This window comes from Arachis stenosperma, chromosome 5 (assembly GCF_014773155.1).
Source record: "Arachis stenosperma cultivar V10309 chromosome 5, arast.V10309.gnm1.PFL2, whole genome shotgun sequence".
In the NCBI taxonomy this organism is placed as follows: Eukaryota; Viridiplantae; Streptophyta; class Magnoliopsida; order Fabales; family Fabaceae; genus Arachis; species Arachis stenosperma.
This window is the reverse complement of record NC_080381.1, coordinates 123,815,379-123,831,046: the sequence shown is the minus strand read 5'-3', so window position 1 is coordinate 123,831,046 and position 15,668 is coordinate 123,815,379. Positions and strand designations below refer to the sequence as shown.

At 31.2% G+C, this 15,668-nt stretch overlaps 1 protein-coding gene across 1 annotated transcript; it reads left to right on the top strand.

The window, feature by feature from the left end:
• Positions 1 to 3,233: 3,233 nt before the first annotated feature.
• On the top strand, positions 3,234 to 9,746 carry LOC130982841 (nuclear poly(A) polymerase 1-like). The gene is made up of 13 exons (XM_057906958.1): positions 3,234 to 3,322; positions 3,455 to 4,080; positions 4,177 to 4,254; positions 4,335 to 4,442; positions 5,328 to 5,390; positions 5,468 to 5,629; positions 5,988 to 6,101; positions 6,207 to 6,269; positions 6,386 to 6,715; positions 7,401 to 7,565; positions 7,835 to 8,773; positions 9,226 to 9,296; positions 9,399 to 9,746. Exons 2-13 carry the CDS (start codon positions 3,961 to 3,963, stop codon positions 9,445 to 9,447), a joined length of 2,262 nt encoding a protein of 753 aa, XP_057762941.1. The 5' UTR covers positions 3,234 to 3,322; positions 3,455 to 3,960; the 3' UTR covers positions 9,448 to 9,746.
• The last annotated feature ends 5,922 nt before the right edge of the window (positions 9,747 to 15,668 follow it).

The following is a 15,668-nucleotide window of genomic DNA, read 5'->3' as shown; positions in this document are numbered from 1 at the left end:
TATAATCTTATCAATGCATTCATTTTTTTTATCATTAATTGAATATTTTTAAGAGTTATGTAGGTGATTTTACTTTTTTTTTTCAAGCAAATGACAAAAATCAAGTAAAACTTTGGTATTTAAAATGAAGTCAATTTCCAAAAGGAAATGAAATAAAAGGGGCCAGAAGGAAGGATATTTGTGCCCATACAACGAAATGAAGTCAATATACCATTCTAGGTACAGAAATTATTTTTAATATAAAAAGAGAAGTAGTGTTTTAGTTGATATTAATATTTGAAGTGTATTACAGTGTTGTGGAAATTATTCAACACGCCCTTTATGTGTTGCACCACGTTCCTCACGTATTGGCTAATATGCTACTACGTGTTCATCACGCTCCTCACGTATTGGCCAGAATGCTGTCACGTGTTCATCACGTTCTCCACGTGTTGCACCACACCCTTCACATGTTGACTTTCCACAAAAAAAATCCACCCATCTGTAATTACACTAAATACTCTCATTTTAAACAAAAACACCAATATTTTTTCTATACAAAAAATTAGCCTTCTAGGCAGTGACGGACCCAGAAAATTTTAGGAGTGGGGAAAAAAAAATATATATATATATATATATATTAAATAAATTTTGTTAAATATTATTAATTATATGGAGATATAAAAATTAAAAAGAGTTAGCGAACACTTTTATTCTTAAAATACTATTTATTATATATAATTTATAAAAAATATTTTTTTATTTCTAAAATTTAAAATTAAAATTTTTTAATTAAATTATAGATAACTTATTATCCTAACTAATCTTTTTATACACATTTAATAATAAAAGACTGAATTAACTGGCATATTAGCGCATAATAATACATTAGTATTTATAATTTGAAATTAGAATTATATATAAATACTAGAAAAATTAAATCTTTATATGAAAAGTATGTTTATATAAAATAATAAAAATATAATTTTTATAATTTTTTTTATTTTTTAAAATAATTAAATTTGTTATATATTTTTTAATTTAATTTTGATATAATATTAGATAAAATATTTTATGTATCTGTTTAATTATATATTATAATTAAAATATTTTTTTATCATTATTTTTAAAAATAAAAAATATATTCTAAATTAGTAAATTAATCAGTTTATTTTAAAATTTTATATGCAACATAGATACATATATTAGAACAAAAGATAAAAAATAAGTAATAAAGATGAATAAATCGAGAATAAAATAAAATATATAAAGTCACGAAAAAAATAAAATATTAGATTGAACCTAAACTATAATTGTTTGAATTAAAAAATGCAATTAAAAATATCAAAAAGAAAAATAATGAAATTGAAAGATACATGGAGAGCTATATAAAAAAATTGGAGAATTTAAAATTTATTTTTTGATGAAGAGAAGATGACCATTAGACAAGAAATAGAAAAAGAAGGTTGAAAATATAAAAATAAGAAGAGGATTTAAGAAAATAAAGAACTGACGGTACAATAATTAAATTTGATTAGGTTAAATAATAGTCAAAATGATAAAAAAAATAAAAAAATAAATTTAAAACTTTAGCTAATTGAATTTATTTTATTTATAGTGGAATCATTTAAAATTTGAAGTGAGGACATATTATATATAACTATATATTTTAAAACAAAAATTAAAAAATCATGGGGGCAAGTGCCCCCTCATTTATATGCTTGGGTCCTCCCTGCTTCTAGGCATAACACTATTCTGTCCCATCTTGAGACATATCTCTATAAAATTTTCCATATCAAAATTTTTAGCCGATATTTGTGGCCGCTTTTAACATGCCATCACTTAATGTGTTGATCAAGATGTGAGGATTACTTTTGGTTAGAAATAATGTTTGAGGTGTGTTTGTATCTTTTCTTGAAACTATCATATTCTATGTACAAAAAAATTTCATCAGCTTTCCGTTTGTACTGTAGTAAAGTAGTCAATAACCATATTAGTTTGTATAATAGAATAGCTTTAAAATGATCTAAATAGTCAGTTGAAAAATCTTGGTAGAAACTTAATGGTGGCTCAAATTTTTTTTTTTTTAATTGTGGTGGATGTCTGGTTTTGTTTCTTCTTTTGTTATGAACCTTGACTCGTGATTCATTGCTGATGGCTGAACCTGATTGTTGGCTGTCATTGCACATATTTATGATTGGAGCTTTTGCCTCTACTGCTTATATGATTTATATTGATTTCCATTTTTTTATAATTAGGACTTACGTTACGAGTTTAAGTTTTCGTTTATTTCATTCAATCAATTATACCAAATCAAACATAATTTAAATACAAATTTAACATAACATACACATAAAATTGTCAACATATAAATTAAAATAAAATAAAATAAATTAAAATTACTTTTATATATATATATATATATATATATATATATATATATATATATAAGAACGTTTAAATAATTTTTTTTAAAAAAAAATTGTGAATCGCATAAAGCAGGTACTTCAATTTTTGCCCTCATTCTCATTCTCATTTACAGGTCCTCTTTAGCTTCTATATTACTGATAATCTCTACAGATATTTATGGATGTAGATTTTTTTTTAACAATATGACTAATTACCATCATTACTGCTACCACCTTCCTATGCAACTATACTTTATCATCAATTCATCATGAACACTAATACTAATACCATTAACATTAATGTTCATTTCTTTTGTGTTTTTTGTTCAATGCTATTTTTTCTAAAAGACTTTAGTACTGTAATTATTTTTTTTCTTGTAACATTATCTCTAGCAGTGGTGTTTTTCTACTTAACCAGGTGAAAAAATTGTTCAAAAATAAATTTATTAATAGTACATGAGAATTTAAAACTCTCAAAAATTAAAGATAAAACTGTAACAATTTTTTTTTATGACTATTGACTTTTAACCAATAAAAATATTTGTCATCATATTAATATATCAAAATTAATTTAGGTTAGTCAAATAATTAATAATCAGTTTACTCATTTGTTTAAACAAATATTATTTTCGGTATTTGGTTTACTTAAGATTAATAGTGCTTTGTTTTTTAATAAATTAATAATTAATTTACGTTCAAGTTTTAAAATTATGAATTTTTTTCAATACTATATTAACGAAGTGTTATTTTTAGAAAATATTTTAGATCAAATTCCTCTTCTTTTTGACTTTTTATTATATATTATAAATTGAAAAAAATTATATAAACATAAGAAAATAAGATAAATCATTTTCTTCGCTTTCATCATCAGTTCATGGAAATCACTCCAAACCGTTTCGAAAACCTAAAACAATCCTTTTTCTCTGTTACTCTTCGTAAGCACTTTTGTCCCTTTCTGCAATCTCTATCCTTTGTAACTCGTTTCTTTTCCATTTTCATCATTTATTTATTTAAATATCTTTTTCTGATTTGTTTATTCACAATGCACATTTTTGTTTTAATTGAAGCATGGAGTTTCAATTATATTCGAAGCTGGTGGAAATGCTAAACCTTCGAGGATTCCTCAAGTTTGAGACTTTCCAGTTCTGATCGCGGTAGCACAATCTCTCCATCTTCATCTGGTTCCCGTCATTGCTCGGTGCTGATTTAGTCCTTTAGGTTTCGATTTTGATTCGGAAGTAGGAAACCTAATTGAAATTTTGTACTCTGTTTTTGCCCCTTTTGGCAATGAAGTTGTTCTGGGTGGCGGTGTAATTTATTCTTTCATTGCTTTATGGTCAAAGTTCATAGATTTGAATGTTTCTCCCAAGTACTGTACAATCAACAATTATCATAACATCATACCATTGTTATAGTGGCGTTTTTTTTTCTGTTTCATAACGTTGCTTTGATTTTTTGGGAAAAGGATGAAAAAAAAATCATAACTGATAATTCTCATAGCTCCTTGTCATTGTAAAGAAACAATCTCAAATATAACATTAAAAATAAGGGGAAAAAGATTATCACTTTAATAATGGTGATCCATGGATTGAGCAATCTCAGTAATGGTCAACAAAGATTAGGCATAACTGAGCCTATTTCATTGGCTGGACCAACTGAGTATGATGTGATCAAGACCCGGGAACTTGAGAAGGTTTCTACTGTTTTTAACTTATTGTGAATTCAAGTTGATTCTCTAGTGATTTTTTCTATGGTTCTTTTTTGTGCTGAATTTGGATAATTTTTAAAGTACTTGCAAGATGCTGGATTATATGAGAGTCAGGAGGAGGCAGTGGTTAGGGAGGAAGTTCTTGGCAGGCTAGACCAGGTTCAACTTGTTTATTGTTTGGTTCAACTAGTGGAGTTCTATATGAATTAGATCTTTTATTTTGATGATGTGCTATTCAGATTGTGAAGACATGGGTTAAAACCATAAGCCATGCAAAGGGACTCAATGATCAACTGGTGCATGAAGCAAATGCCAAGATTTTCACCTTTGGCTCATATCGGCTAGGGGTATGGAGCTACTTTTATCTTCTAGTTCTTACTCTCTTTTTGTATATGTACCTGTACATACACATTTATATTTGCTCTGCATTTTTCACAGATTCTTAGTTTGGAGTGCCTGCATGTTAATTAGGATAGTATTGTTGTATACCTTATTGCCTCTTTAGATGATAGTGTGTTTTTCATATGAATTATATGTGATAGAAGCTTGTAAATGCTTGTATGATGTTAAAGCTTGCAACTCTATTTACTCAGTCTTGCTATCCAAAGCTTGGTTATATGCAGAGAGTATTCTTGTTGTTAACTTGGAATATGCAAAAATATATATTGATGCTTTTCATAGGTAGTATGGTTTCTTATTGGTCCGTGCTGAAGATTAGGCTCTATTGTAGTAATGATAATTTAGTTTCTTGAGGTGACTTGTTCATCTTCATTTTTATTATTCTATCCCAAATCCCAATATCCCATGGGGGGATGAACTGATGAAGTTTGATATACCCACCAAAGCTGTATGTATTTGATGAAGAAGATAGTTAATTACATAGAAAGTTATGATAGAAACTACCATCAAAGCCAGCCAAGATGGCAACACCTGCAAAACCTTTGCTGATGCACAGTTCCATTGAGTTTCTTTCATCTTTGCATGTCCTGAAACTAGAGAGAGACTTCTGAGGTTGTAGGGTAAAAAGTCTTTTCAGAATGAACGACATATGATACTACCATGCATTTATGTTAAACTAGGACCAAGATCTGATATTCAGTTCGTGCAATATATTTCTCACTTTTGTTAAACCTGGTTGCTTTCATTATCTTAATCCCCACTTAGCAGGAAAATCCTCAATGATATTTGTTGTCTTATTATCTTACTGAAATTTGTTTCAACAAATTTTATAGGTACATGGCCCCGGAGCTGATATAGACACTCTTTGTGTGGGACCTAGACATGCAACCCGAGAAGTATGCTAAATTCATTCAATTTTGTTTTTAGGTCATATCTGCTGGCTGCTAAACTTGTTTTTTTCAATTGGTCTTAGGAGGATTTCTTTGGTGAGCTACATAAGATGCTATTGGAGATGCCACAGGTAACAGAGTTGCACCCTGTGCCTGATGCTCATGTCCCTGTGATGAAATTCAAGTTCAATGGAATTTCTGTAGATCTCCTGTATGCAAGATTAGCTTTGTGGGTTATTCCTGAGGTGAGTGAGTTTGGGACTAATTTTTTTTCCTTTCTGTATCTCCTTCCCTGGAGTTGTGGACTTGGTTTTTCCAGATATTTTGAAAGCATCAAGTTCAAGGAACATATATGAATGTCATTTTGACAGCATTGTCATTTGGTCTCTAAACTGTTTCTTTACTGTGTTAAAGACTTGTCCTTCCTTGGTTGGTGGCAGGGAAGAGACTGTTAATTTGTGATTTAGAACATTTTGATCCTTTGAAAGCGAACCTTCTTGGGACATGCATACATCTTACTTCCTCATGTTTTGTGTGCTTGCACTATGATCTAAAAGTGTAAATTGCACCTAATATCGTAATCATGGGTTTTTTGTGGGTCAGGACTTAGATATATCGCAAGATTCAATATTGCAAAATGCAGATGAACAAACTGTTCTTAGTCTTAATGGTTGCAGAGTAACTGATCAAGTCTTACGTTTGGTTCCTAATATTCAGGTGGTGGATTAAACATTTACTCACTGATTTTCTATTTTATGTTTCTCCAGTGTTTTTTATGACATTCTTATCACTGATTGAATCTTTTTTCCCCCTGAAATCCAGAATTTTCGCACCACATTGAGATGCATGAGGTTTTGGGCAAAGCGTCGTGGTGTTTATTCAAATGTATGGCATAGCTCGCATCCAGGATAGCTTATTTTCTGTTCTGAACTTGTTCTCTATCATCTTTTGATATATTCCTTTGATTTCTCTAATGCATATTGTTGCTATTTCATGTGCAGGTTTCAGGTTTTCTTGGTGGTATAAACTTGGCATTGCTTGTTGCCCGAATATGCCAGCTATATCCTAATGCACTGCCTAATATGTTAGTGTCTCGATTCTTTAGGGTATATACTCAGTGGCGGTGGCCTAATCCAGTCATGCTTTGTGCTATTGAAGAAGGATCTCTTGGACTTCCTATTTGGGATCCTAGAAGAAATCCCAGGGATAGATATCATTTGATGCCTATAATTACTCCTGCTTATCCTTGCATGAACTCTACCTACAATGTGACATCAAGTACTTTGCGTATTATGTCACAGGAATTTCAGAGGGGAAGTGAAATATGTGAGGTATTACATTGTTTTTCAAAAAATTTTCTCCGGAAAATCTTGGAAGTTCAGTGTTTATGGAAATTGAAAATTTGAATAATTCTTTGTTCAAGCCTCCCCTAAAAGCCTAAACCCTCTTTTTGTTGCAACCCATTCACCAAGATGATTTATAACACGGGCTTCAATTTAGAGTTTCCATGATCAAGTATGGTGTTGTAATTATGTTGAAGTTATGTTAGATATGCAGGTTAAATATTCATTTAGAGAAGTCTGGCTTCTCTTGACTAACATGATGCTTTCTAATAGATACTTTGCTTGTCTGCAATAACTTTGCTGCTTCTGATTTGAATTGAACTAAATGAGGAAGCCTTGCCATGAGCCAATTTTTGTTTGTTCAATGACACTAAGCATGCGTATTTATACATAAATAACCGGGTCCCTATCAAGGCGAATGTTTTTTTATAAGCATTGAAGTTTTCATAACAGTTTTGAACATTTATTGATGTAGATGACCTGACCTATTAAAGACAAGCCTTACATGTTGCTTGAATTTTGATAAACAATCCCACAAAGAATAGTTATGTTCTTGCTGTGAGATTTTTATTTTGTTTTCATTGTTATTTTTTTTGTTTTTTGCTATAACCTTGTTATGATATTTGAATTACTTAAAAGTATAGTCAATCTCCTGGACTTATTGTATTTGTAGGAAATGGAGGCAGGAGATGCTGATTGGGACACCCTTTTTGAGCGTTATCCCTTTTTTGAAGCTTACAAGAATTATCTACGGATTGACATTGCTGCGGAGAATGCGGATGATCTCAGACAATGGAAGGGCTGGGTCGAATCTCGCCTCCGGCAGTTGACACTGAAGGTATAACACTGTTCTACATGTTTGTCTTGCCTACAGACATGGTTTATAATTAAGCAACGATGCTTATAATCCGCACAATTGACCCCCACTTAGTTGGGGTAAACGGTTGTTGCAATTACCTGTTTGTTTTGTTCTTTCTTGCTTCCCCTGTATTGTTGGTTCTTGTTATTTATTTTTTTATATTCATTTTTTCATGGATTGGGGGGTGGGGGATAACATGGTTTTGCATATGTTCTGTTCTCGGTGTATGACGTAATTTGGTTTTCTAGATCGAGAGGCACACTTATGGCATGCTTCAATGTCATCCACACCCTGGTGAATTTTCTGACAAATCTAGACCTTTCCATCATTGTTACTTTATGGGACTTCAGCGTAAGCAAGGAGTTCCAGTGAATGAAGGTGAACAATTTGATATAAGGCTAACCGTTGACGAATTCAAGCACTCTGTTAATGCATATACTCTATTGAAACCTGGAATGGGCATCCATATTTCCCATGTGAAACGACGTAATATACCTAACTTCGTATTTCCTGGCGGTGTCCGACCTTCCCACCCATCTAAAATAACTTGGGACAGTAAACGAAGTTCTGAATTAAGGGTTTCTGGCCAGAATGGCCAAGCAGAAATGTCTCAAGGAGCTGTATCTGGAGCAGATGACGGGAGGAAGAGAAAACGATCGGAGGACAACATGGATGATAACTCGAAGGTTTCCAAGTCCTTAACATCTTTAACGCCCTTCAGCCGGGAAGATCACGAAGATAGAACTTTTATTAGCGCTTCCAGTACTTGTTCTGTGAAGTTTGATGAGACTCAAGTTAACAATATGGGTGACCAAAAGAGTGAGAAACCTTCTTTACAATTTCCATCTGGGGATAGTGAGACCAATGGATCATTGAGAATCAACAGAGAACTCGACCCTATACTTCCCGTTACTGATACATCTGTTTCTAAAGAAGAAAAGCTATCCAGTGACAAGATCATATCTGGTCCATATGAAGCACATCAACATCAAGCATTTCCAGAAGAACCTGAAGAGCTTGAAGACAATAATGCGGGTAGTAATCAAGTTAGAGACAATAGTGGGGATATGAAAAGAGACAACTCGGACTCTTCAATCTCAAAGTTGGCTGTCTCGGGACATCCAGTTATTTCCAAGGAAACATGTTCGACTCAGTTATGCACTAATGGGGGCATGGAGGAGCTTGAGGTTAACCACTTATTATTGCTTAAATTTGGAAGATTTAGATTGTCATATTCTTCAATTTATGCAACACTTGTAGATTCTAGATACCAGTTTTGCATGAATTGCGTGCAATTATTCCTGCTAATATTTCTCAAAATTCTGTCAAATCTGTATGACAGCTATAATTACAAGTTAGGTTGGATCTAATGTCTACCTCTACTTGCATGCATGCACTCTTGCACAATGTCTTTCATGTTTTTGGTAGTTTTCTTTGTCTAATTATGGTATTTCAGATAGAATTTGGTCCAATTATATTTGGTACTAATATGGATAAAAGATGGCAAATATGATAGTATTGTAGTATGGTTCCATGCAATAGCATCAACAAATTGACACTGTTCTGACTATTAACTTTTTCTTTTTCCTCTCTTCTCCATGGCTTCTTCCATTGTTTTACCTTTTTCATTTTGGGAAAGCCTGCTGAACTGACAGCACCATTATTATGTATGAATCCTGCACCTCTACCTCAGAAGAAGCCTCTTATCAGGTAATCAACAATATCTTGGTATATTCATATAGATTCAATTATAGAGTTAATGCATTGGCTAAGTTGTGCTAAAACTTGGTTGGTTGGTTTCTTGCTCTTCAGGTTGAACTTCACCTCTTTAGGGAAAGCTTCTGACAAAGAAGGTACTTAGACGCTTAAAGCTTAGGCTGCTAGCTGGAAAGCCTTCATTTTTGTAATAACTATTATGCAGTGAACAATCCTGAGCTAGAAAAGCCATCAATGGAGGCTTGAAATTGAGACTCCATGGGAGGGAGATTCCTATCCTGAACTAATGTTAATTTCTTAATGGTTGGTTATTTGATTTGGTCACTATTTGGCTTGTCCAAATTTGACCAAGGTTAATGTTTCAACCATAGTAAGCTGGGTTTGTAATTAACTTAATTTTTGAATGTGTCTTTGTATAATTTTGAAAAGTATTAGTAGCCCCGTCTAAATCTCTCAATTTTCTCTAAAATAATTTTTGAGATAATGACCAAATCAGTACCCAAAAAATTCAAACGCTGGCATTTTGGACCTCATTATTGTTATTGACAAAATAATTTTTAAAAGATTTTAAAATTTGACAAGCGTACCTACGAGTTCACCGGAGCACATTTCCGGCATGCACAGTGCTGACATGGCAACCGTGTTTTGGTGACTTGGCAAACCACTCCCAAAATTCCCTTCCCAATGCACATTTCCTCCCCTTCCCTCTCCCTTCCTGTCACAGCCCCCTCCCCAACGCACACTTCTCCCCCATCGCAGTTCCCGCCGCATCACAAGTCCCTCCCCAACGTACAATTTCCCTTTCTCCCTCAACACCACCATTCACAGCAACAACAACTTTAACATCAAAAGCAACAACAATCTCCATCACTCTCTCTTTCCAACGCACACTACCCCTCCCTCCCTCAACCCCACCACCCTTTCTCTCCACCACTCCCCCTTTCCCAACGCACACTTCCCTTTCCCTCCCTCAACACCACCATTCACAGCAACAACCTCAACATCAACAGAGTTGTCCCAAATTCATACATCAACAGAGTTGTCCCAAATTATGAATTGTCCCAAATTTTTAGGTTAAATTATCATTCAAAAAGATTAATCACAATAAAACTCAGAGAAAACAAACAAATTCATATACAATAATTAAAATAAAATAAAATAAAACTTAATACAAACACCACCAAAACAAAAATAGAAGAAGAACACCAGACACAGAAGGGCATGACAATGACTGGGGGCTAGCAGCAAGCAGATACAAGCATGGAAAGCGTACAGACAACGCAATGCTACGAAGGAGACACTGGCGAACGCAGAAGACCCGACGACGAGATGGCGGCAGTGCGGTGTCGATGACACTGGCTCTGTAAGGGTGAGAAGGTTGAGCTCTACTGCTGTTTTGGGAGAGAGTGAGTTGAGAGTGTGAGATAATGTGTTGGGAAGGGGATTAGAATTCAAAGAGGCAAGGGAAATGGATTAGGGTTCAGAAATGGGGATTTTGGACTGAGGAGGGGGAAGTACGTTGGAGATGGGGGATTAGAATTAGAGAGGGGGAGAGAAGGATTAGGGTTAGGAAGGGGGGAGAATGCATTCAAAAAGGAAAAGGGAGGAGTGCGTTGGAGATGGGGGATTAGGGTTAGAGAGGGGGAGGGAAGGATTAGGGTTGGGGAGGGAGGAGAATGCATTCAGGAGGGGGAAGGGGGGAGTGCATTGGGGAGGGGGAAGGAGAAGGAGAAGAATTAGGGTGGGGGAGGATATTTGTTATGTCATCAAAACGCAGTGGCTATGTCAGCACTGTGCTTGCCGGAAATGTGCTCCAATGAACTCGTGGGTACGCTTGTCAAATTTTAAAATCTTTTAAGGACTATTTTGTCAATAACAATAGTGAGGTACTAAAATGTCAGCGTTTGAATCTTTCAGGTACTGATTTGGTCATTACCTCATAATTTTTTCTTAAACCAATTTGAATTGTATTACATAAAACTATTTTTAATTTAATTTAAAACATTTTAAATTTGAGAGATAAAACTAAATCTGCACTTAATATGATTCATATGCCCTAAAACTAATTTAGTTGAATTTTGGATTTTCATTTTATCACATTTATTACTTTTATTCTAAATTTTATGATGAGTAAAAGTCTTAAATTTGTAGCGTAATTTATTATTTCATTATAATTTATAATTTTTTTACGAGATTTGATAATTCTTCTAATTATTGTTATGTTGTCAACGATTGAAATCTATTTTGGTTACTTAACAAATAATTTTGTTATACATAAAATTTGTTTGTCATTTGTTAAAACAAATAATCATAATAATTTTTAAGAAATTTAATTTACACATCCAACGACAATTCAATTTTTACGGTAGTGATCGATCTTCATGGATAAAAACAACAAAAGTCCAATTTTTCAAAACCTAAGTCAAAGATTTTGATTTTTTTTAAATTAAAAATTAATCCTTAAACTCCAAACTCCAAAGCATGTTTTAATATATTCTAAACATGTTAAAACTTGTTTTTCATAAAGACTGACTTTAATTGAATTATATGATTTAAAATATTTAAAAACATGAAAAATATAACTTTTTTTTCCCTAAACAAAATAGCTAAGGTTCTAATACTATATCATGCAATATCCTCTTGGAGTTAATGTCTTGTTATCGCGTTGCTGCTTTCGATTCATGCTCACTATTTAACATTATACAAGTCAAAACAACTCACTCAGAATAATTCTCAAATGTAATTTCTTTTTTAGGCATTAACATATAGACATATAAAAAAAAAAGCAAAGCAAAATTATAATATACATCTCTACTCTTGATTATACTCTCGTAATAAAGAAGCAAAGACTTTCAATTTAACGTATACATTATACATATTTGCAACTTCTTTAATCACAGTGCTACAAGAATACGGTCTTAGATTGGTAACATTTACAGGATAAAAATATTTTTTCGATCATTGGTACAATTCTCGACCCGAAAAAAAAAAAGTCAGCACTCCTACAAGACAACAAATAGAACTTCACATCAACTTAACAAAAACAAAACAATTAAAACACAAATACTAAAAAAATTCCTACCTTAAGCAATAACACCTTACAAATACACCATCCAAGCAATCTAATATCACCAAAAAAAATTTTACTTTATAAAATCTCTTTACCGTTCTTCTCCCTCTTAATCTTGTTTTAAAGGATATCTCATTTGTCTTTTCAGTTTCGAATAATTTCTTTCTAAGATACACTACTATTGCTTCATCATCACTATATGTCAACTTCGAATGAGTTTCTACTCTTCAAGCTTTAATAGCTTTATCTTTGGACTCTACATCCTCATCTTCGCTACTATAGTCTCGCACTAAGCTATCCTCGTTTTTCTCCCTAGTGAGCATCCATCTAACTTTTATTTTTGCTAATTTTTCTTTTGCGACAAATATTAAAATAGTAATAATTAACTAGCTAGAGTTCTACTAGAAAAGTTACGTACATTCATGTTGGTGCACTTAGTAATTTCACAACAATTATATCTTCAAGTAATTTCTACCATTTGGAATTCAACTTAAGTTCTTCAATTTGCTTGTAATTTATTTTCAGTAGTCATTCCACTCTTGCTAACTTCTAACTACAACTACAGACATTGAATATGAAAGGGCATAATATAGCATGAATTTAAATTAGGTTTTGCTAGTTAGACAATGATTTTTGTAAACAATGTGAATAATAGGCTCTAGAATTGACCCAATAAAATAAAAAAAATACTCCACCCCTAAATTATCTCATAAATCTTAATATTAGAATAACCATCTGCATACATAATGAATTGAACATCCAGTCATTATTAATTGTGCATGAATAAATCGAATAAAAAAAATAACCATCTAATTAAAAATAATTAATATAATCATCTGCATACCTATTGAATTGAATATCTGACATATCTATTGTTCACATTATTTAGTATTCTCATTGTCTACCTATACTTTTCTATTTAAATATCACGAGAAGTTCTCTTTATATGTATATATATCTGACTCTGATGAAGACAACAACAAATAAAACTGTAATTTAATTAAGGACTTTAACATACTTAAACTTAATTAATTGTTATACCTGAAGTTTAGGCCTTTCAAAAATTGTAGTAATTTAAGGAAAGATATGAAATCTTCTGAAAAGAAAAAAAAAATGGACGAGTCAGTGCGTGATAATCTTATGATAATTTTGTAAATACAACAACACTTAAACTTTAATCAATTTTAATTACTTAATAATTTCGAAAAAAAAGATCGGAAAAAGGTTGAAAATCTTATTAAAATTTAAAATAATAAAGACTATATATATATATATATATATATAAAAGGCCAAAAATGATGTTTCCAATTTGCAAATTGTCTATATGGTTCATCTATTTGAATAGTTTCGAAAATGATGAGAAAGAGGATTTCATTACTTTTTTCATGCATTAATTTAAACAATTAAACAGGCAAGTGGTAGTCTCATTTTTCTGATCAATGTGATTCTATTTCTTATGTTATTTGATAAAATAAAAACGTTTCTCTAAAATTCTCTATCTACACATGTATGTGAAAAATATATACATACAAGTAACTTAAATTGAATTTTATAAATTTTATATCAGAATGCTGACAATTTAGCTTTTAAAATATATATCATAGTGTAATTATAAATTAATTCTTAAAAGATTAGTTTGTTAATAAGGTAGAGTCCATGAATATTTTTTTTTATTAACAATAATAAGAGTGGAAAACTTATAAATATATAGTACCAGAATTCATCATTGGGCCACTTGATTATCACAAACTAATTAATTTAGGAACAAATTTATCATCATTTTATCTAGTCGGTTCTGCCTAATAAATTTAACTTATTGTATCGTTAAATATATAATAGTCTAATAAAAAGAAGATGAGAACATCTATCTTCATTCGTCTTTAAGACTCAAAAACAGAAAGTGCAACCTCTCTAATTAATGGGATATATTGATTCGGTGCCACAATTGGAAACTTGGAATAGGCACGTCACACTTTTAATGATAACACAAACTGAATTTTGGGCATAAAGTGCCACATGGATTCTAATTATGGATAGATACCATTCACATCTAATTATCTATATTTAGTAATGGTTCTCTTGCATCTTTAATTTTTAAATTTGCATTAATCAGTGGAACTTTAACTCATCATCCACTATACGTACGTACTGATTATCTTACCATGCAACTAATTATTATTTTCAATGCGTGTAGTCATTGTGATACATATATATAGATTATTTTGAGTATAACAAAGTAGTTTTCAAATAGTTATTGAAACTAAAAAATTGTCTTTTTAGTATATCAAAAATGTTATTTGAACACTAAACTCAGTCATTAAAATTAGTCATTAATATATTTGTGTATAAATATATGTATAATTTAATTTATTTTTAATGTGTATTTATATTTCAACATGTATTTTATATTGATGACTGACTTTAATGACTAATTTTAATGTATATGTAACATTACTCTTAGTATATATATGGTGCATTTTGGTTACCGTAACTATAATACTTTAAAAAATATTAATAAAAATTAAAGCAATGCTTTTTAACATTGTCTTTTAATTTAATAAATAAAAAATATTATCAAAATATAAAAAATATCATTTTAATTTTAGCAGCATTTGTATAGCTATGGTAACCACTAAAATATTTTTATATTAGAATTCATCTCTCTCTAGATATAAACTTGTGTTTTTTGTTATGTAAAATTATGTAACCAACATAAGTCTATTGATCGTTAACAAAGAAAGGGAGAGAAAAATTAGAATTATTGATCATCTAAATTTTTTTCTTAAATAATATTATAGATCTTCTAACAAACGTTTCAAAGATGGTAACTGTACTAATCAATTAATTCTTAATAAGATATAATAAATTAAAGAATATTCTAAACATATAATATAGATTATGCCTTAAAGAAAAATCAAATAACTAAATAGGACCATCATGTATCCAATTGAAAAATTTGATCCCTTCCTAAAGTGTACGGAATCTTGATTAATACATTGGAGGTCAACTTAACATGTCAATAAGAATTGTGGAGTACTGTCTTCAGAAAAATGATGATCATGCTCTTGTACATATTTCTTCCCTTCATTGGTCCATTTCTCCTTCAAGCAAGCTGTAGACTTATAAATCATCATTTCGAAAACTTCATTTTATATGTATCATTCAATATATGATATTATTACAACAAAAAACAACTGAACATATTTAAAAAATATACATTTGAATTAAAATAAAATAATAGGATACATAAAAGATCAATATCTATTTTCTTTTATTGAATTTATAGGTATGAAATT